We start from the raw sequence: 21,464 nt of genomic DNA, 5'->3' as shown, positions 1-21,464 counted from the left end.
AACAATAAATGTGGGGTTATTTTTGCTTTCTGGACTTTGAGCTTTTTTAAGGGTCACATTTTCAAGCTTTTCTTCACAACCACGGGGAACTAGAAATTTACTCTATTTTAAATTAAAGCTGAGATTCCCCCATACTCCCATGACTCCAAGAACTGGAGCATCATGAAAAACACCAGTCATTGCAGGACTCCCACCGGGTGACAACACAAGGCAGCAAAAGCATGGTAACAAATATCATGTCAAACTGCAAAATCATTATCTTTTAAATCTCATTATTTTTAAGCCAACCATGTGACCTATTGTGGAGTGAAGAAGGCTGCCTCAGGATTTCTTAAAGCTGGCGATTGGCAATAGTGATCTAATCTCTCTGTGGCCCCTCCGAGCCATGGGAACTTCTGTGGAGAAGAATTCCCCCATCGAATTGCACATAACTGGGGTTGGAAAAATAGATTTGTATGGATAAACATTGCTTTCACCAGCCACGCAGACACTGGTGAAGAATATTCCCAGCAGTAATAATGGAAATGTACAGAGAGGCGAAGTACGAAACATGTTGCTTGAGACCTTAAGGGAGTTTGATTTAAGGCTATTTCCTTTGCATGTTTTGACATGGGGCGTGTGGACAAGTTCGGTTGAAGGCTATCAAGCATCAACTTCCCGAATCTCAGCCTGGACTGTATTAAATAGTCTCTGGCCCCGGCCCTGCCACAATTTCCCACAACTGACAGACCTAGAGGGACCAGAAACCCCACAATGTGATAAGAAAAGGAGGACTTGTGGCACCTTAGAGACTAACACATTTATTAGAGCATAAGCTTTCATGAGCTACAGCTCACTTCATCGGATGCATTTGGTGGGTTTTTTTCCACCAAATGCATCCGATGAAGTGAGCTGTAGCTCACGAAAGCTGATGCTCTAATAAATGGGTTAGTCTCTAAGGTGCCACAAGTCCTCCTTTTCTTTTTGCGAATACAGACTAACACGGCTGCTCCTCTGAAACCCACACTGTGATGCAACTGCGAGGGCTCCCACGTGCCCGGCGGGGGGAGGGGGGCGGTGCCCGTCACAAAGAGGGCGGTGGTGTCCGCCCCGCCCCGATTCATGCCCTTCAGAAAGATGGCGTCCGAACTCTTCCCCTCCGCGTGCGCTAGCGCCCCCCTCACAAAGATGGCGCCTGTTCTTTGTCTGACTTCCCCCGCCTTTCGCCCCCGGCCCGCGACGGTCAGAATGCCCATCACAAAGATGGCGGCCGCTGCGTGCGTGGCGTAGTGTCGTCAGCACGGGGGCGGGCGACGTCCGAGCTCGTCCCGGAAGCGGCGCGGCGCCGGCTGGGGCGGGGAAGGCGGCTGGGGCTGGTGGCGCCCGGCCAGAGCCGCCCCCTCCTGGGCGTCTTATGAGGACCCGAAAGGTGAGGAGAGCCTGGAGCTGCGCTGGCCGGGCCAGTCCCGCCCCCCTGGGCTCGGGGCTACGCGCTCAAAGGCAACCCCCTGCCGAGCGCCTCTCCTCTCCCCACCCCGCGACTGCCCCCCCCCAGCGGCCCCCCCCGGGCGCCCTTTACCCCCCCGTGACTGCCCCCCACCAGCGTCCCCCCCCGGCGCCCTTTACCCCCCCGTGACTGCCCCCCACCAGCGTCCCCGCCCCGGGCGCCCTTTACCCCCCCGTGACTGCCCCCCACCAGCGTCCCCGCCCCGGGCGCCCTTTACCCCCCCGTGACTGCCCCCCACCAGCGTCCCCCCCCGGGCGCCCTTTACCCCCCCGTGACTGCCCCCCACCAGCGTCCCCGCCCCGGGCGCCCTTTACCCCCCCGTGACTGCCCCCCACCAGCGTCCCCCCCCGGGCGCCCTTTACCCCCCGTGACTGCCCCCCACCAGCGGCCCCGCCCCGGGCGCCCTTTACCCCCCCGTGACTGCCCCCCACCAGCGTCCCCGCCCCGGGCGCCCTTTACCCCCCCGTGACTGCCCCCCCACCAGCGTCCCCCCCCGGGCGCCCTTTACCCCCCCGTGACTGCCCCCCACCAGCGTCCCCGCCCCGGGCGCCCTTTACCCCCCCGTGACTGCCCCCCACCAGCGTCCCCCCCCCGGGCGCCCTTTACCCCCCCGTGACTGCCCCCCACCAGCGTCCCCCCCGGGCGCCCTTTACCCCCCCGTGACTGCCCCCCACCAGCGTCCCCGCCCCGGGCGCCCTTTACCCCCCCGACTGCCCCCCACCAGCGTCCCCCCCCGGGCGCCCTGTACCCCCCCGACTGCCCCCCACCAGCGTCCCCGCCCCGGGCGCCCTTTCCCCCCCCGACTGCCCCCCACCAGCGTCCCCCCCCGGGCGCCCTTTACCCCCCCCGACTGCCCCCCACCAGCGTCCCCCCCCGGGCGCCCTTTACCCCCCCGACTGCCCCCCACCAGCGTCCCCCCCCGGGCGCCCTTTACCCCCCCCGACTGTCCCCCACCAGCGTCCCCCCCCGGCGCCCTTTACCCCCCCGACTGCCCCCCACCAGCGTCCCCCCCGGGCGCCCTTTACCCCCCGTGACTGCCCCCCACCAGCGTCCCCGCCCCCGGGCGCCCTTTACCCCCCCGTGACTGCCCCCCACCAGCGTCCCCGCCCCGGGCGCCCTTTACCCCCCCGTGACTGCCCCCACCAGCGTCCCCCCCGGGCGCCCTTTACCCCCCCCGACGGTCCCCCACAGCGTCCCCCCCGGGCCGCCCTTTACCCCCACGACTGGCCCCCCACCAGCGGCCCCCCCGGGCGCCCTTTACCCCCCCGTGACTGCCCTCCACCACGTCCCCCCCCGGGCGCCTTTACCCCCCGCGACTGCCCCCCCACCAGCGTCCCCCCCCGGGCGCCCTTTACACCCCCGTGACTGCCCCATCCAGCGTCCCCCCGGGCGCCCTTTACCCCCCCCGTGACTGCCCCCCACCAGCGTCCCCCCCCGGGCGCCCTTTACCCCCCCCGACTGTCCCCCACCAGCGTCCCCCCCGGGCGCCCTTTACCCCCCCCGTCTGCCCCCCACCAGCGTCCCCCCCCGGGCGCCCTTTACCCCCCCGACTGCCCCCCACCAGCGGCCCCCCCCGGGCGCCCTTTACCCCCCCGACTGCCCCCCACCAGCGTCCCCCCCCGGGCGCCCTTTACCCCCCCGACTGCCCCCCACCAGCGTCCCCCCCGGGCGCCCTTTACCCCCCCGACTACCCCCCACCAGCGTCCCCCCCCGGGCGCCCTTTACCCCCGCGACTGCCCCCCACCAGCGTCCCCCCCCGGGCGCCCTTTACCCCCGTGACTGCCCCATCCAGCGTCCCCCCCGGGCGCCCTTTACCCCCCCGTGACTGCCCCCCCACCAGCGTCCCCACCCCCGGGCGCCCTTTACCCCCCCCGACTGTCCCCCACCAGCGTCCCCCCCGGGCGCCCTTTACCCCCCCCGACTGTCCCCCACAGCGTCCCCCCCGGGCGCCCTTTACCCCCACGACTGCCCCCCACCAGCGGCCCCCCCGGGCGCCCTTTACCCCCCCGTGACTGCCCTCCACCAGCGTCCCCCCCCCCGGGCGCCCTTTACCCCCGCGACTGCCCCCCACCAGCGTCCCCCCCCGGGCGCCCTTTACCCCCGTGACTGCCCCATCCAGCGTCCCCCCCGGGCGCCCTTTACCCCCCCGTGACTGCCCCCCACCAGCGTCCCCCCCCCGGGCGCCCTTTACCCCCCCCCGACTGTCCCCCACCAGCGTCCCCCCCGGGCGCCCTTTACCCCCCCGACTGTCCCCCACAGCGTCCCCCCCGGGCGCCCTTTACCCCCACGACTGCCCCCCACCAGCGGCCCCCCCCCGGGCGCCCTTTACCCCCCCGTGACTGCCCCCCACCAGCGTCCCCCCCCGGGCGCCCTTTACCCCCCCGTGACTGCCCCCCACCAGCGTCCCCCCCGGGCGCCCTTTACCCCCCCGTGACTGCCCCCCACCAGCGTCCCCCCCCGGGCGCCCTTTACCCCCCGTGACTGCCCCCCACCAGCGTCCCCCCCCGGGCGCCCTTTACCCCCCCGTGACTGCCCCCCACCAGCGTCCCCGCCCCGGGCGCCCTTTACCCCCCGTGCTACTGCCCCACCAGCGTCCCCGCCCCTGGGCCGCCCTTTAACCCCCCCGTGACTGCCCCCCACCAGCGTCCCCGCCCCGGGCGCCCTTTACCCCCCCGTGACTGCCCCCCACCAGCGTCCCCGCCCCGGGCGCCCTTTACCCCCCCGTGACTGCCCCCCACCAGCGTCCCCGCCCCGGGCCCCCTTTACCCCCCCCGTGACTGCCCCCCACCAGCGTCCCCGCCCCGGGCCCCCTTTACCCCCCCGTGACTGCCCCCCACCAGCGTCCCCCCCCGGGCGCCCTTTACCCCCCGGACTGCCCCCCACCAGCGTCCCCCCCCGGGCGCCCTTTACCCCCCCGACTGCCCCCCACCAGCGTCCCCCCCGGGCGCCCTTTACCCCCCCCGACGCCCCCCACCAGCGTCCCCCCCGGGCGCCCTTTACCCCCCCCGACTGCCCCCCCCAGCGTCCCCCCCCGGGCGCCCTTTACCCCCCCGACTGCCCCCCCACCAGCGTCCCCCCCCGGGCGCCCTTTACCCCCGCGACTGCCCCCCACCAGCGTCCCCCCCCGGGCGCCCTTTACCCCCGCGACTGCCCCCCACCAGCGGCCCCCCCGGGCGCCCTTTACCCCCCCGTGACTGCCCCATCCAGCGTCCCCCCCGGGCGCCCTTTCCCCCCCCGTGACTGCCCCCCACCAGCGTCCCCCCCCCGGGCGCCCTTACCCCCCCGTGACTGCCCCCCACCAGCGTCCCCCCCCCGGGCGCCCTTTACCCCCCCCGTGACTGCCCCCACCAGCGTCCCCCCCCCCGGGCGCCCTTTACCCCCCCCCGACTGTCCCCCACCAGCGTCCCCCCCGGGCGCCCTTTACCCCCCCGACTGTCCCCCACCTTCGTCCCCCCCGGGCGCCCTTTACCCCCCCGACTGTCCCCCACCAGCGTCCCCCCCGGGCGCCCTTTACCCCTCCCCCAGACTGCCCCCCGCAGGAGCCGCCTTGTTCCTGTCCCGATCTCTCTTGCTAACCCTAACCACTTCCAAGTTCGGGTGCGGACTTCTCCCAGGTGATAAGGAGGCGAACCTCCTGCCTTACCTAAATGGAGAGCGGATTCTGCCTCAGTGGTCTGCCCTGCATTCCTGTGGGATCTGTGTCAGATCGTTTGGGTGCACGCTGGGATACTTTCGGAGCGTCCTTGTTGCTCGAATGGATGTTTCTATTGCTAAAGATTTAACAAAACCCCCACATCCCTTCTGCATTGTAAAATTGCATCTTGTTTAGCTTGCAGATGGAGTGCCATCTTCAGCACCCCAGAAGGCTGGAAACAACACAGCAACCCAGTCTTCATCTCATCAAGAAGTTGATCTTTGCAAATCTACAAAAACAGTGTGTCTGGTAGGAAAAATCTGTGACTTTAACATTCTTAAAACATTTCAGAAAGTGAAGTAATTTCATTTTGCAATGAGCTGTTCATTTTGGAATATGATATAGGGGATGTTTTGACTTTTAGTAAGGCCATGAAAATTACATGTTGAGCAAAATGTTTTTAGTTACTTCACCCATTTTGTCTCTGTAATAATATCTTTTATTGGACCAACTTCTGTTAGTGAGAGGGACTAGCTTTTGAGCCACACAGAGCTCTTCTTCAGGTCTGGGAAAGGTACTCTAGAGTGTCGCAGCTAAATGCTAAGGGACCATTCAATAGAAATTGGTCCTATAAAAGATATTACCTCACCCACCTTGTCTCTCCAACATCCTGGGACTGACATGGCTACAGCTAAACTTTAGTTAATTTACACATGATTATCCAGAGAGCAAGGGAGATGGAAATAAACATGCATAACATACATGCCTTGTATTAGCTATATAAATAAACATAGTGATGAACATTTAATATATTGACGTATGAAACATTCATTTCTGCTTGTTAATATGGATGTGTCAGTAATTTGAGGTACTCCAGATTAGATACAACTAATTCTGATTCCTCAGGTTGTTACTTCAGAATATCAGGGTGGCAGTGGCATGTGTTTTCTAAACATGCAACCAGTAGTGCATACATACAAATAAATGCACTGGCACCTTTTTCTTTTCACTCTAAAAACAAGGGTTTTTTTTTTTGCATATTATGTCTATACTAAGGTTGAATTGTCCAAATTTTGTATCATAAAACCTTGGAAATGGTTCTAAGGAACAACAGCATACTATAGAGGAACACACTGAAAATTAAATCCTGTCTTCCTGTTGACTACTGTACTGGCAGTTAACCTGTGGAGTTTTTGTTTTTGGGTTTTTTTTTTTTTTTTTTTTTTAAACAGAAGTACTCTATACTAATATGTAGTTTTTATCTTGAGTTTATAAAGTAGTAATTTATTTTTCCTTAAACTTGTAGTTTCATGGTTGATAATGGCAATAATGAATAGTTAAGGCATTTTCTGGTCAGTCAATGGCTGGTGAGGTTAATGACTCCATTGCTTCAGCAAGTCACTAATTACTAAGAAATAATATGTCCTCCCCAGCAATCATTATCCCTTACTTTTTGTCTAGGGTTTTAACTTTAATATATGTGCAATGTGGCCTATTTATGGCTGCTGTGGGAACCACAGTTCTTCTGAGGTTTAAAATCTGTTTAAACACAGCAACGAAGGGTTTTTTGCATCTAATTATAAACAGCTACAAAATGAGTCACCAGTGTGATAGATTTAGCTTGAGAACTGGTTAAAGAAAACTTTTTTCAGATTCACTATATTTACATTATTTGATATATGGCCATGCAAAAAAAACACAATCAAGGGAACAAGTTTATACATTGTGGAGTCAGTTTTCTGGATTTGTTGTTCACAGCATAAAGTGCACTGTGGTAAACAGTGTGTGTATGTACTGTCTTATGAATTCCTATATAATAGCTATCTTATAAAATAAGGTGTATAAAGTTGTTCGTTCTGTTATGGTAATTATCAAGAAGAATATTGTGAAAAATATGATGAGTGATTATCCACATGCTACATTAGTTCTGTGCTTTCCATGGGAAGAGGATTCCAAATGGTGGTTGTTTTTTTTGTTTGTTTGTTTGTAATTTTGTGAAATGTAATTGCATCAAATTTTAAACCCACTGTTTATCATAAAATCAACTTTACTTAGGCATATAGCTTTAGATCAAACGGCAGCCCCTTAAAGAACACCCAGTGCTCACTTCATTAAGCTGTTCAGCTTCATATCCAGCCTGCCACTAATGTTGTCTAGTGAAGTTTGTTTGAACTAGACCTTAGATCTTCTTTCTTTTGTGATAGGCTTCTTCACACAAAGCAACTGACAGACGCCCTTCAAAGAGGCTAAAATGTGAAAAAAACAGTCTAGTGAAACTGCAGTTACAAGAACTTGTATCTGGAAATGGAAGTGTTCACCGTCTGAAAGAACCAACAGAAACATCTGATGAGAATCAACTCTTGGGAGACTCAGTTGACCCCAATATGAAGCCTTTACAGAGTAAAATCAAAAGTACTCCAAAGATTAATGAAGAGAGAGAGGGGGATGATGATGATGATATTTCCATAAAACCATCTGCGCTGAAGGGAAATAGCTGCCCACCAAAGAAAGAAGAAGGTGAAACTTTTCTGCAAAACCATATCCCAAATGTGGAAGAGGAGAGCAGCTGTGGAACTGCGTTTTCAGATGAGTCTGGGCTGGAGACTGTGGATCTCCAGAAGAAACCAATACAATTGGATAATAGTGCTTTCTTAGATGAGGACAGTAACCAGCCAATGCCAGTGGATCGATTCTTTGGAAACATTGAGTTCATGCAGGTAAGAGGAATAAAACTCTGAAGTGTCTTTTTTGTTTGTTTTGTTTTTTAATTTTGCTCTTATGAACTTCTTTCTAGCTTCTAGTCAATATGTCCAAAAAATGTTAGTGGTGCCAAAACTTCAAGCAAATTTGACCAATATTGACAATTTATTAGACAAACATAGAATCATAGAATATCAGGGTTGGAAGGGACCTCAGGAGGTCATCTAGTCTAACCCCCTGCTCAAAGCATTCTGAGCTATTGGATACAGCCGGCTGAAAATCTTTCAACTGAACAGTTTGATGTTTTGTTTTTGAGTAGCAGCCATGTTAGTCTGTATTCGCAAAAAGAAAAGGAGTACTTGTGGCACCTTAGAGACTAACAAATTTATTTGAGCATAAGCTTTTGTGAGCTACAGCTCACTTCATCGGATGCATTCGGTGGAAAATACAGTGGGGAGATTTATATACACACAGAGAATATGAAACAATGGGTTTTATCATACACACTGTAAGGAGAGTGATCACTTAAGATGAGCTATTACCAGCAGGAAGTGGGGGGGGGGGGAGGGAAGGAGGAAAACCTTTTATGGTGATAATCAAGGTGGGCCATTTTCTTGCTAACTGCTGGAAACTCCTTTTTTCTTTTTGTTTTGTTTTTGTTTGTTTTAAATGGGGGGGGGCAGTTTAATCTAAATTGAAACATTTTTCAGGAACTTTTGATTTTGAAAGGAAAATGTCTAAATGTTTTTTCAGCTTTATCATTTTGTTTTGATAAGGTAAAATGTTTCGTTTCAATAGTGTCAAATTATTGACTTACTATGTTTTAATAATATAATAAATATGACCATCTTTCATATTCTAATATAACAACCAAAACTAAACATTTTTACCTAAGCAAAAGAATGTTTCTGAATCAGGATTTTTGAGAATTTTCTCACAGAACAGAAATTTCCCACCAGCTGAACTAATGGATTGAGTATGGGACAGGATTTTGAGTTCTATTCCCAGATCCACCACTGATGCATTGTAATTTTGGACAAGACATAATCTTTTCCCCCAGCTGTTTTAATGAGGAATAATACTTGCTTAACCATCATACAGGGGTAATGTGCAGATTTGTTTGTAGAGCACTTAGCCCAATTTTTTTCCCCAAGTATTAAAAAAAGAAAGCAAGAACCACACACTAAGGCAGATATGTTAAGAGCAAAAAATGAGCAGTTTGAGTAGGCTCACCTCAAACTGCTTCTGCTTTTACTTAAGATTTTATGTGAACACATTCAGCTGCAGTAGTGTATATGTTAATGTCTAGCATATACCAGTTGAGGAACCTGTATAAAGTAATGTGAAATGTCTGTATGGGAGGGCTGTTTAGTTGCTACAGCAGCTGGCTTTTGTTAATAAATTCTCTTTCTTAAAGGATCTCCCAGCAGCTGCAGTCACGTGCACCACAATGAGCAGGCGAGAATTTAGAAAGCTGCACTTCATTGCAAAGGAAGATGATGACGACGATGATGCACTTTAAACACAGAATGCAAAAAACAAAACTTTTATAGTTGTTAAATTCTCTTTTTCTACAAGTCTGTTAAAATAATTAGTGATCCTATTATAATTAGCTATCCTACCCATCACATTTCACTGGCATGACATCTTTCTGCAAGTGCCTTTCCTAGAGAAACTGTCTATTTCTCTGGGAATCCTAGACAAAACCCCAAAGCTGGGTGTGGAAGAGAGTGAGTGCCTTTACTAGTGAATGTGGAAATATGAAGTCTGTAGGATTTAGAAGCCACAGCTACTGATTTACCAATTTAACAGAATTAAAAGACTTGTTGCTTTAATAAACTAAGCAATTTTACTTTATCTCTTTGTTGCAAAGAGATATGTAAATTTGAGCACATACAACACAGATAGGTCGCCGTGGGGCTAACAGTGATCTTCTTAAAAGCAAAATGCGACTAACACATGTTTGTGTTCATCATAGGTGCCTAGTAAGTAAGCTGCTGGTACCCAATACCTAAGAGAGAGTCCATCCTGTATTTCTTATGTTTAGTGTTATACCATTTGTTTACTTCTGAAACTAATCAATTCAACTTACAAACCTTTAAATTGCGGTTCTGTTGGGAAAACTGGCCCTGTACAAATGTCAGTGTGGGTTCTGTTTTGTCTCTAGATGACCAAATGTGCTTATTTTACAAACAAGTATGAGAGCTTTACTCTCTGCCTGTTCAATGAACTCCATCTACTATCTGAGCTATAAGATGGGTTTGTTTTCTTTCACACATATTACTAGCAGTAAAGATACTGCAGGATAAATATTGCCCTCATTTATACCTATGTAACTTTACTGTTTTCTTCAGTTGGTTTACACAGCTCTTATTTATGGGAGCTCAGTAAATAATTCTGTTGATGCTCAAGAAGGAATAAAAACTAATCTCTGAGCTTTCGTCAACAGTTTATTACTAGATGAATGGGTGTTGGAAGTACAGAATAAGGTCGGTCTGCCTGATTTTCCCAGGTTGTAGTGGTTTTGGAAAATGAGCAGCTTCAAATGACTTCATGAAAATTGTTAGTTCATCTAACATTGGTAACACTTCATTGGAAGAGGTTATTAGGCAATAAGCTTCAGGATCTTTATTTTTGAAACTTTTAAGTACTTGCTCTCTATATTTCTAGAAAAGTAGGAAACGTATCAGCAGATGGCTTACATAAATATTCATTTCTACAGCTATTGCCTATTAAGCATCCACATAAAAGCTGAATGAATTGTATATGGTATGTTCATTCACTTATTTTCACTTCTGATATGATATTGCTGTCAGCAATGTCTTACTGCTTTTCCTCTTTTCTAATATAAAGGCATTCAACTTTTTTTAAATAGTGTAGTTATGATTTTTAACAACTAAATCTTGCTGTAATCCCTATATCTTTGTTCTTCAGGCTTTTGGGGATTTACGTGTGAACTACTGTCCCTCCTAAGTGTCTATTCAGGCAGAATAACATTTATTTTGAATAGCATCTTGAAGGGTGATAAGTTATTTAGAGAACATACTGTATAGACCACATTATATTTGTCAGCAGGGCAAGAACAGGATCTTCATTTTTTATGACATCTCCAAAAATATCCTGGAGTGTGATTTCTTATTTACAGGTATTAAAACAGTTACAGATTATTATTCAATTGTTTTGATTGTATAAAGAAGTATATGTTTAAAAATTAACAGGGACAGGTAACTATTGGGTCTGCCATAGCCCTGCTTTAAAAATGCACCTGCTCATTGTATAGCAGCAATGCTGAATGCTTATTTTCTGAGTTTGTTACTCACTTTTTTTTAATATAGTAAAACTTCCCCACTTTGAATAATAAGATGGTACTTTTTTACTAATAACCTAATGCTACTTGGAGTAGTGTTTGTGGTGGAAAAAAGAGAGAAGCAAGTACATGGAAAAAAACAGACGGGCATGTTGTGACCAGTGTTTCACCAAATGTAAAAATACAACTCTGTGCCAAAAAACATTATTCTAGCCTGACCAATTTATACTTCACTCTATCAGAAGTGGGTCTTAGTTAATTTGATTTTGCACTAGTTGCTTGTACACACCTTGTCTCTCCTTTAAACTTATGTACGAGGCAAAAGATGCCTGAAAGATCTTTATTAAACAAATATATAAAAATACATTGAAGTTTTACATTAACATAGTTTCTGAGAATTCAGTTGATTTCAGATGGCCTTTTTTAAAAAAAAATCATTCACATTTTACTACATAATTAAGAGGTAGAGGGGAGCACAGCTGATGAACAGATAATTATCAAAGAGATTGAACATACAGTACCTTTTCCTATAATAGCCTTCGTATGTAGTACTGCACAACACTAAGAAAAGTCAAACAGCCAAGGAAGTTGGAAGATGGTATTTAAATAAACAAAAGGGGAATATGAACCAAGAAAAAAGACAGAATCTAGCACCATGGATAGTTTCTTTAGAAAATATGTATGTAAAATAATAGGTTAAAAAATGGGAACCATTAGTAGATTAGAGCAGAGGTCACAGGGACACAGAACTGGGAGTAGCTCTGCCACTAACTGTATGGTGGCCTTTGGTAAATCTAAGGCACGGGGATTGTTTGCTTAGCTATAAGCTCTGTAGAACAACTTTACTGCCTTACAGAAAATGAGCTGGGGCCTCAGGAACCAAGTGTATAAAAGGTGGAATGACAAATGTTTGAATGAGGTTTGATCTCTTCTTGCTAAATTCCCTAATATAGATGTGGCTGCAATCAATCTATTATGATCTTTTACTAAGAATTTCAGAAATATTATTATAAATAGTGTCCTTTCATATAGTTTAGAAAACCATAGCAAAAAGCCACTTTTAGGGAAGTCACTTTGAGACCTTCTGTATTCGCTTTCTTTTTCTGTATATTTTAGTTTTATCACAGGTGAGATTATGGCTGGTTTTCTTATGGCAAGCAATATGCACTAGTTTTAAATTTTCCAGAGTAAATAGCAACTGATAGAAGTATTCCCAGGCAACTTCCCTTCCATCTTGTTCTTTGACAGCTTCTGCCAGTGTTGGGACAATAGTACGTTTCTTCTCTATTCTGCAATATAAAATGAGAGAAGCATTTCCTATTATTGACCGTAACAAACTTTCTTTTTACAAACCATGTATGTATTCCCTAAAGGAAGGATGGGAGCTAACCTTTCAGTCATGTGTAAGATTTTTCTGCATTGATATTAGGATGTATGTTGTGGTGATGGTAGGTTTTTTTTTTAAATTCTAAAGAAAGGAGCTTAGCATGAGTAATGTGGACCCTAGAATCCTATGTAATTTCTAAGTACATAACGCCTGAAACAGCTTTGGGCAGGGGCAGAAATGAAAGACCAGTCATCTGAGGAGCCTAGTGGGGGATGTTTTTAATAAACAGAAGTTAGGGGTAAGGGAAGAGCAGTTAACAATGAATGTACTAGGATGTAGTATGTATTGTAGAGTTCTATCTTGCCACCCATTGCTGCAATATCTGAGTACCTTCCATCTCAGTGGATTTAGGATAAAATGAGCAGACCAACTATCAGACTTCCCCATAAGATGAAAACAAGGTGGGTTGGTATCTTGTTTGATGCTGAAGGTGGACAGTGCGTAACAGGTATGTTTGATTTAATGTTTTATACGTACATATGATCGAGATTCCATGTACTGAAGAGGATTCTGCTCTCCCTGTTACTGTAGGGATTGATGGAATGTTTACACAGGCAGTAATCCCTGTCAAAAGGACCCTGTAAAAAGATAAAGGCAGTGGGATGGTATCCACCCAGCAAAATGTATTCAACTTGTTGCATAGGAAAAGATATGGGAAGAATCAAGGCCATCCACTGACAAAGCCTGCCTTTGGAAATACAGGTTAAAATTTTAATAGTTCTTCCCTGCACAAATAAGCAATCAATATCAGTAAGCTAACTTATGCTTTGTATTTAATTAGGTATCTAAGTAGTTATCTCTTTCCTCAAATTCCATCACTGTAGAGCAGTGGTGAGCAACCTGCAGCCCATCAGGGTAATCCGCTGGTGGGCCACAAGACGGTGTTTACATTGACCATCCTTAGGCACGGCTGCCCGCAGCTCCCAGTGACCACAGTTTGCCATTCCTGGCCAATAGGAGCTGTGGGAAGCGGCAGGCAGCACATCCCTGCAGCCCACGCCGCTTCCCGCAGCTCCCATTGGCTGAGAACAGTGAACCGTGACCACTGGGAGCCGTGGAGGCTGTGCCTAAGGATGCTCAATGTAAACACTGTCTTGCGGCCCACCAGCGGATTACACTGATGGGCTGCAGGTTGCCCACCACTGCTGTAGAGCATGCCAGCACTTCCTGCAGCAGAGAACTCAGGCACACATTTCACAGTCATTTCTTAGGCAATGTAAGAGGTGAATGGGGGGCAGCTCTTGGCATGGTGGAACTTTTTAACAATGATTGGAAAGCTAGTACTGAAGCCCGATACCGCTGCTGTTTTACAACAATTTGAGGATCAGTGGTTCAGGAGAGCAGATGTGAAATCCAATTTTTAGCTTATAAAGGGCAAGAAACAAGTCCTCTTTTAAAGCTGAGTGATTGTTTACACAACCGTTGGCACATTGTCCTGCTGAAAGCCTAAATGAAATGTCAGCCTAAATCAGACATTTTTACTTAAATAAAATACAGAATCCTGGAAAGCCCTGCCTCCTTTAATAAGGCTTGAATTTGTTCAGCAGTATGACAATCAGCAAAGGGGCACTGTCAACTTAAAATGTTGTAAATCAGTTATGTTACCCACACCCTTGATTAATAAAAGAGGTAATATGCCACACTTTGCTTCTCAAAAGTTGGATGCTCAGAGTAATTAGTCAGTTTCACTCTCAGTGCTGTGATGTTTAAAATATCACTCCAAAAGGCAAAACAAAACACTTGTTGGTCTTAAGTCTTGTTTAAATTTAGTAAAAACACCAAAGAATTTTATCTGAGAACAAATTATGCTGGCAGCGTCCTTCAGTCACTGTAGGTAGGTAAGTTATTTCTCTTTAGTTTAATAGTTTGCAGTGCCCAGACGCTTATTCTGCCTTTAAATGCATAACTCCCATTACAATTTATTTTCATAAGCATAGCACTTAAAATATATCTTACACACACTTATTTGTCTTAAATAGTTTCTTACTTGACAGGAGAACCATCCCTCAGTAGTGCAGAGGCGGACCGCCGCCTCCTCTCTTCTGTCAAAGTAACAGCCATTATATTTAACGGACTTTAGTTTATCCAACATAAAGTCAGTTATTCTTTTATATTCTGCTTGTGCTGCTGGATGAACAGCTGAAGTATAACTGCTAACCTTTAAGAAAATAAAAAGCACTATGTCATTCCTAGCTCAGATGGTGCCTACTGCACCCTGAATCTACTTAATAAATCCAATAGATTTAAATGTAAAACTTATAGTTCCATGGCTGTTTATGGGAAAAAAATTCAGCTGTTCAGTCTAATATAAAGATTTATTTTTAATAACAGCTTGAAACCAAGCTACATTCAAAACAGCAATTTTTACCTCTTTCATATAACTTCGTATTCTGCTTTCACAACTGTATCTCATATAACTTGATTTATTCTTAAAGCGAGACTCTATACCTAAAAGAAATAAATATTATATTTGACTTCTTGTACAAAAAAATCTCAAGGTGTTGTTTTACTTGGCTGGATCTCTAGCTCCTTTTCTTTATGAAATGAAGTGAGTATGATTGTTTATTTGCTTTGCTTCCCTGTTCATAGTGTAAGCATTCTGGACACCAAGAATGCCTTACTATTTTGGCTTTACATAGGGCTCAGTACATTGTTTGCACTTAATAAATCATATACCAATCATTGCTCCTAATGGTACTCCTTGATGGCCCATACCTGGAATACGATGTTTAGTTCCAGGCACTTCTGTATCAGATAGATGACAAACTGAAGGGTGTTTAGAAAGGAACATCACAATGATTAGGGTAACAAATGGATGGGTTTAAAAGGAGATATGGAAAGAGCCAAATAGATATAGCTTAACTGAGTGACATCTAAAGGGAATAGATATCTAAACATAAAGAGGAATTACATCTAAATACTAAAGAGTTGCCCAGAGACTGTACATGTAGAAGAAATGGGAGGCAAGTAAGAGGAATATCTGACATATGTACTGATCTGTACAATAATGTTCCTAGGAAAATGGCAGGATCCTCTTCACTTGGGTAATTTTAGAATTAGATTTGATAAAGCATAGAGGAGTTGAAGATCTAGACCATGTGTTGTGATCAAATCACAGAAATTAAAGATGGAAATGGTTTTAAACTATCTCATTTATCACTCCGCTCAGAGATTTAACTGCTATACTGATACAGAACTTACCTTCAAACCACTTTCTGTCTTCCTCTCTGCTTTCCGCCAAAATGTTTTCACTTAGGTTTTGAATGAGATCCACTAGAAGCTTCTGTCTCTTGGGAGCCTGCTCATCTGATAGCAGCTTTTGTGCAGCCTCAACAACATCATCTTTTTGTGTGTAAAATGTATTTAGGAAGTGATCTATGTCACTGACAACTGTAGTTTTAAATGAAGAAAAAAAACAAACTAGTGCTAGGCAACTTATGTAGTCTGAACTGTGCTTTCAGCTGGGGTTTTGATGTGTTCCATAAAAAGTTTCTCTGGGACTGAATAAAAAACATTTTAAAAGAGTATTACGCTACTTGCCAACATTTATATCTTAATTAAAAGTAAATCCAAACCCGCAGTATTGACTTTCTAGTGTTTCATCAGAAATGTGGGAGCAAAGGGTTTCCCTTCAGGCCAACTTCCCCTCACCTTATTCATGTTGAATAGCACCTTGCTCAGAGTAGCCCCATTGACTTCAACATGACTACTGGGGGGAGTAAGATTCCACACAGGGTGAGTAAAGGCATCTTTACTTTTATTCTGCACCTGTTCAAAAACCTACCAGGCTTTTCTCCACCCCTGTGACCAACTCTGAAAAATGAGGGAAATTTCTTCCAGTTTACTTTTACCTTAGTAATATAGTAACACATCACTAAGAAGTGGGTGGCCCATTGCACACATTTTTAAAATAAGGGTGTGAACAAAAACCAAATGATAACGCATCCACACGTATTTTTAAGATGACCGCAGTAGATTAGCTTTAGTTTTAGTAGTTCAGACTAGTAAATGCATCGTAGAATGTTGTAATGAAGTTTTAGTATGGTATCATACTCCTTTTTGCAGATTGGTAAACTCAGGCACAAGGAGGCCTTTACAAGGTCACATTGAGCAACAGTTGCAAAGATGGAGATACGATCCTAAATTCTGACTCCTTCCCTTTTGGGGTTTTGAAATGTGAAACTGTTTAAGTGGCAAGATAAATGGATAAATTTTTCCCACTTACAACCCTGCCAGGTCTCCCCTGGGGCTAGCAGTACAAGGTCTGTATTGGCTGGAATGCTGTGGAAGTAACCTTCAGTCAGTTCTGTCCCATCCTCATACAAACAGAGCCGGCAGTCGGGAAAAGAAAGCTGTTCACAAAAAGAAAACACACACACAGACACACATTTGCACTTTAATGAAGCTAGTCTGAAAATGGACACAGAGAAAACTTTACGAGTGAAATCTGTTAAAATAAACAAGGGAACAGCAGTGAAGGTGCAACAATACAGATTCGACGAGCACCGACCGGTGTCTCTGGACTCCGGGACAGGGGGAAGGTGCAGTGGCTCCATGATCTTCCGCTCCCGAAGAGCGGAGGGGGGGTACCCGGGCAGATCGCTCCGAGCGGGGGGGGGCTGTGATGCGCCCCTTACTCCCACACTCGGACGCGCCTGTCTGGGGGGGCGCTGAGGTGCGCTAGCTCTGGGGCAGCCACGAACACCCCGAGATGCACAAAGCGGGCGGCCCCCCGCCGATGTACAGCGGGGGCGCAGGGCTCGTGGGAGGAGGCGGTACTGACAGCGCCTTGGTCCCCGCCCCAGGGGAGCGACGGCGCGCAGCCAGGCCGAGCTCCCCCGCATCGGCCCCCGGGGCCACGGCCGAGCCCCGGGGCTGCCTGCAGCCGGGCTCGCCTATGTCCCGGGGGCGGCGGGCTCAGGCAGCACCTGCAGCAGCTTGGCCGCCTTGCGCAGCAGCTCCGGCAGGCTCCGCCCCGCCACCCCGTACTTCTGGGGGCCGCGCAGGCTGCGGATCTTGAAGGCCTTGGGCCGCGGGGCCATGGCCCAGCCGAGAGCGGGGCCCGAGCCTCTGGCATCAGCCGCTCCCGGGCCCTAGCGCCCCGCGCATCACTCTGCGCATGCTCACAGGCAGGCCCCCGGCTCCGGACGCCATGAGAGTTACCGAGGCGGAAGCAGTCTCCCCCCACCCCCTTCACCAGCTCGGCTGGCGCATGCGCAGATGCGGCCCGGCCGCGCGGCAGGATCTTGCGCATGCGCAGGGGGCGCGTACTAGGCCGGTTGCCATGAGAGCGGTGGCCCTGGCGATGGCGCCGGAGTGAAGTAGGTTGAGGGCGAGGGCTGCCGGGAAGGGGGGGGTCCTCGCCCCGCTCGGGGTCCTCGGTAACGTGTGTCCTTGCCCGGCCCCGCCCCGCCCCGCCCCCACAGGCCTCGCGACTCACCCTTCCTGTGGGGTCCCGCCTCCCCCACGGCACCCCCGGGCTCGGGCCTGGGCCAGGGCCGGGGCCCCCGTGTGAGCCCCTGGCGCCGCCGCCGCCGCAGGTTGCGTTTGTCAGTGACGCCCCCGCCGGAGTCTGTGTCGAGTTGTACAAACACACCCAGCCCCAGCGTTTAGGGCCTGGCCCCCGGACCCTTCCCCTTTGACCGCCCTGGAGATAGAGCCTGGTTTCCAGCGGGGATGAGCCCCCCCCTCCCCCCGCTCCGGTTTCTGTGTTCAGCCCCTCTGTGCAGGCGCCTCAGCAAGCTCCCCCGCCCCCCCAAGAGCGCCAATTGAGCAGGGCAGAGCGCCCCCCCGAGTTTCGAACAGGAGGTGTGCAAGCTCCCAGGGGGAGCCCTTCACTGCAGCACCGGGTTAGTGCGACGCTGTGCAAAGGAGACGTGCCCCTGGGGCAGGGAGTCAGGATTTTGTTTACAAACAGAGGCCGGTTTCAGAGTAGCAGCCCAGTTAGTCTGCATCAGAAAAAGAAAAGCAGGACTTGTGGCACCTTAGAGACTAACACATTTATTAGAGCATAAGCTTTCGTGAGCTACAGCTCACTTCATCGGATGCATTTGGTGGAAAATACAGAGGGGAGATTGATATACACACACAGAGAACATGAAACAATGGGTGTTACCATACACACTGTAAAATGCATCCGATGAAGTGGGCTGTAGCTCACGAAAGCTTATGCTCTAATAAATTTGTTAGTCTCTAAGGTGCCACAAGTCCTCCTTTTCTTTTTGCGAATACAGACTAACACGGCTGTTACTATGAAAACTGTAAGGAGAGTGATCAGGTAAGGGGAGCTATTACCAGGAGGAGAGGGAAAAAACACCTTTTGTAGTGATAATCAAGATGGGCAATTTCTAGCAGTTGACAAGAACGTCTGAGGAACAGTGGGGGGGAAAAATAAACATGGGGAAATAGTTTTACTTTGTGTAATGACATATCCACTCACAGTCTTTATTCAAGCCTAAGTAAATGGTGTCCAGTTTGCAAATTAATTCCAAGTCAGCAGTCTCTCATTGGAGTCTGTTTCTGAAGGGTTGGGTTTTTTTTTTGTAATATTGTGACTTTTAGGTCTGTAATCGAGTGACCAGAGAGATTGAAATGTTCTCTGACTGGTTTTTGAATGTTATAATTCTTGACGTCTGATTTGTGTCCATTCATTCTTTTACATAGAGACTGTCCAGTTTGGCCAATGTACATGGCAGAGGGGCATTGCTGGCACATGATGGCATATATCACATTGGTAGATGCGCAGGTGAATGAGCCTCTGATAGTGTGACTGATGTGATTAGGCCCTATGATGGTGTCCCCTGAATAGATATGTGGACACAGTAGGCAACGGGCTTTGTTGCAAGGATAGGTTCCTGGGTTAGTGGTTTTGTTATGTGGTGTGTGGTTGCTGGTGAGTATTTGCTTCAGAATGCGGGGCTGTCTGTAAGCGAGAATTGGTCCCAAGACCTGTGAGAGTGATGGGTCATCCTTCAGGATAGGTTGTAGATCCTTGATGATGCGCTGGAGAGGTTTTAGTTAGGGGTGAAGGTGATGGCTAGTGGCGTTCTGTTACTTTCTTTGTTGGGCCTGTCCTGTAGTAGGTGACTTCTGGGTACTCTTCTGGCTCTGTCAATCTGTTTCTTCACTTCAGCAGGTGGGTATTATAGTGGTAAGAACGCTTGATAGAGATCTTGTAGGTGTTTGTCTCTGTCTGAGGAGTTGGAGCAAATGCGGTTGTATCGTAGAGCATGGCTGTAGACAATGGATCGTGTGGTATGATCTGGATGAAAGCTGGAGGCATGTAGGTAAGTATAGCGGTGAGTAGGTTTCTGGTATAGGGTGGTGTTTATGTGACCATCGCTTATTAGCACTGTAGTGTCCAGGAAGTGGCTCTCTTGTGTGGACTGGTCCAGGCTGAGGTTGATGGTGGGATGGAAATTGTTGAAATCCTGGTGGAATTCCTCAAGGGCTTCTTTTCCATGGGTCCAGATGATGAAGATGTCATCAATGTAGCGCAAGTAGAGTAGGGGCATTATGGGACGAGAGCTGAGGAAGTGTGGTTCTAAGTCACCCATAAAAATGTTGGCATACTGTGGGGCCATGCAGGTACCCATCGCAGTGCCACTGATTTTGAAGGTATACATTGTCCCCAAATGTGAAATAGTTATGGGTGAGGACAAAGTCACAAAGTTCAGCCACCAAATTAGCCGTGACGTTATCAGGGTTACTGTTCCTGACGACTTGTAGTCCATCTTTGTGTGGAATGTTGATGTAGAGGCTTCTACATCCATAGTGGCCAGGATGGTGTTTTCAGGAAGATCACCGATGGATTGTAGTTTCCTCAGGAAGTCAGTGGTGTCTCGAAGATAGCTGGGAGTGCTGGTAATGTAGGGCCTAAGTAGGGAGTCTACATAGGCAGACAATCCTGCTGTTAGGGTGCCAATGCCTGAGATGATGGGGCATCCAGGATTTCCAGGTTTATGGATCTTGGGTAGCAGATAGAATACCCCTGCTTGGGGTTCTACGGGTGTGTCTGTGAGGATTTGCTCTTGTGCTTTTTCAGGGAGTTGGCTGGTCATTAAATTAAGGATATGGAAGTTTAGCCTGTAAAAGAGGAATCTGTCCCTGGATTAGATGTGTTAGAAAGAACGGGGGAGTTAGAAAAAATACAGCGAAGCACTGAGCCAAGGTTACATTCATAAAAGGGGGAGATTTGGGGGTGTAGGTGGAAAGAAGGCGTCAGACCCAGGGCAGCGCTAGCTGTGTATAGAGAGGTTCCCGCTCTACCCGGGGTACTTACGTGGCCCCATCACCGCAGTATCTGAGGCTGCGCCTCACAACATATAACCTATTTCTCCTCCCAACCCCATGGCACGGTAGAGCAATGCTGTTATCCTCATTGTACAGGCGGAGCACGGAGGCACACACAGACTAATGGCCAGATTTTCAAAGGTATTTATGCACCTAGTGAGGTTTTCAAATGCACTTAGAAGATTTGGTACTTTGTAAAACCCACTAGATATCTAACTGCATCTTTGGGTGCCTAAACACCTTTGAAATTCTGTCCTTAAAGCATTGGCCTGGGGTGAGGTCAGACAGGAAGTCCATGCGGGGGGGCAGAACCCAGGTCTCTCAGGGCTAGCTCCCTCTCTAGCAGACCACCCTCTCTCTCTGCTGCATGCTGCAAAAAAGAGGACTCTGATAGATGGGAGCAAAACCAAGGCGGCCAGTTCTCTGAGACTCCAGCAAATGGTCCCAGCATGGATGTCATGGTTGACAGCATGAAAAGCAGCACAGAGGTTAGGAAGGATGGAGAATGAGAGTCAGATGAGAGGAGATCACTTAACTCCCAAGGGGTGGCAGGTTCTGCGCCATGCTGGGTTGTAGAGCAATGGCTGCTGTGCAGTTTTACATTTTAACTGAAAACCATTTTGTTCAGTCATTATTTGTTCCGAGTTTGAGAAAGGGA

The 21,464-nt window shown here is 48.8% G+C and overlaps 3 protein-coding genes across 11 annotated transcripts in view; 2 read left to right on the top strand and 1 right to left on the bottom strand.

The window, feature by feature from the left end:
* The first annotated feature begins 1,155 nt into the window (after nucleotides 1–1,155).
* Nucleotides 1,156–14,239, top strand: C18H1orf174 (chromosome 18 C1orf174 homolog). The gene is made up of 4 exons (XM_038376346.2): nucleotides 1,156–1,408; nucleotides 5,316–5,429; nucleotides 7,325–7,837; nucleotides 9,238–14,239. Exons 1-4 carry the CDS (start codon nucleotides 1,394–1,396, stop codon nucleotides 9,340–9,342), a joined length of 747 nt encoding a protein of 248 aa, XP_038232274.1. The 5' UTR covers nucleotides 1,156–1,393; the 3' UTR covers nucleotides 9,343–14,239.
* CEP104 (centrosomal protein 104) overlaps nucleotides 8,315–21,464 on the top strand; it is a 54,186-nt gene continuing 41,036 nt past the window's right edge. For 2 of the 5 annotated variants that reach the window (XM_043499933.1, XM_043499935.1), the window contains exon 1: nucleotides 8,315–8,340. The gene's annotated coding sequence lies outside the window, so the exon portion shown is untranslated. Of the gene's footprint in view, nucleotides 8,341–17,677; nucleotides 17,836–18,771; nucleotides 18,792–21,464 lie in introns of those variants that run through there. The other 3 variants (XM_038376337.2, XM_038376340.2, XM_043499934.1) reach the window with 2 other exon arrangements.
* On the bottom strand, nucleotides 11,554–17,575 carry DFFB (DNA fragmentation factor subunit beta). Of its 5 annotated transcripts, none has more exons than XM_038376345.2 (7): nucleotides 17,443–17,575; nucleotides 16,698–16,866; nucleotides 15,716–15,958; nucleotides 14,883–14,962; nucleotides 14,502–14,672; nucleotides 12,992–13,092; nucleotides 11,554–12,416 (listed from the first exon to the last, which is right to left on the bottom strand). In XM_038376345.2, the coding sequence occupies exons 1-7, from the start codon at nucleotides 17,554–17,556 to the stop codon at nucleotides 12,197–12,199; spliced, it is 1,098 nt and encodes a 365-aa protein (XP_038232273.1). In that variant the 5' UTR covers nucleotides 17,557–17,575; the 3' UTR covers nucleotides 11,554–12,196. The 5 variants fall into 5 exon arrangements, with proteins under 5 accessions (XP_038232273.1, XP_043355872.1, XP_038232271.1 ...); XM_043499937.1 differs by having other exon boundaries at nucleotides 14,466–14,672; nucleotides 15,716–15,904; nucleotides 16,740–16,866; XM_038376343.2 differs by having other exon boundaries at nucleotides 15,716–15,904; nucleotides 16,740–16,866.

Source organism: Dermochelys coriacea, chromosome 18 (assembly GCF_009764565.3).
Source record: "Dermochelys coriacea isolate rDerCor1 chromosome 18, rDerCor1.pri.v4, whole genome shotgun sequence".
Lineage (NCBI taxonomy): Eukaryota > Metazoa > Chordata > Testudines > Dermochelyidae > Dermochelys > Dermochelys coriacea.
Note: the sequence above shows the minus strand (reverse complement) of the source record. Positions and strands in the feature narration are given on the sequence as shown.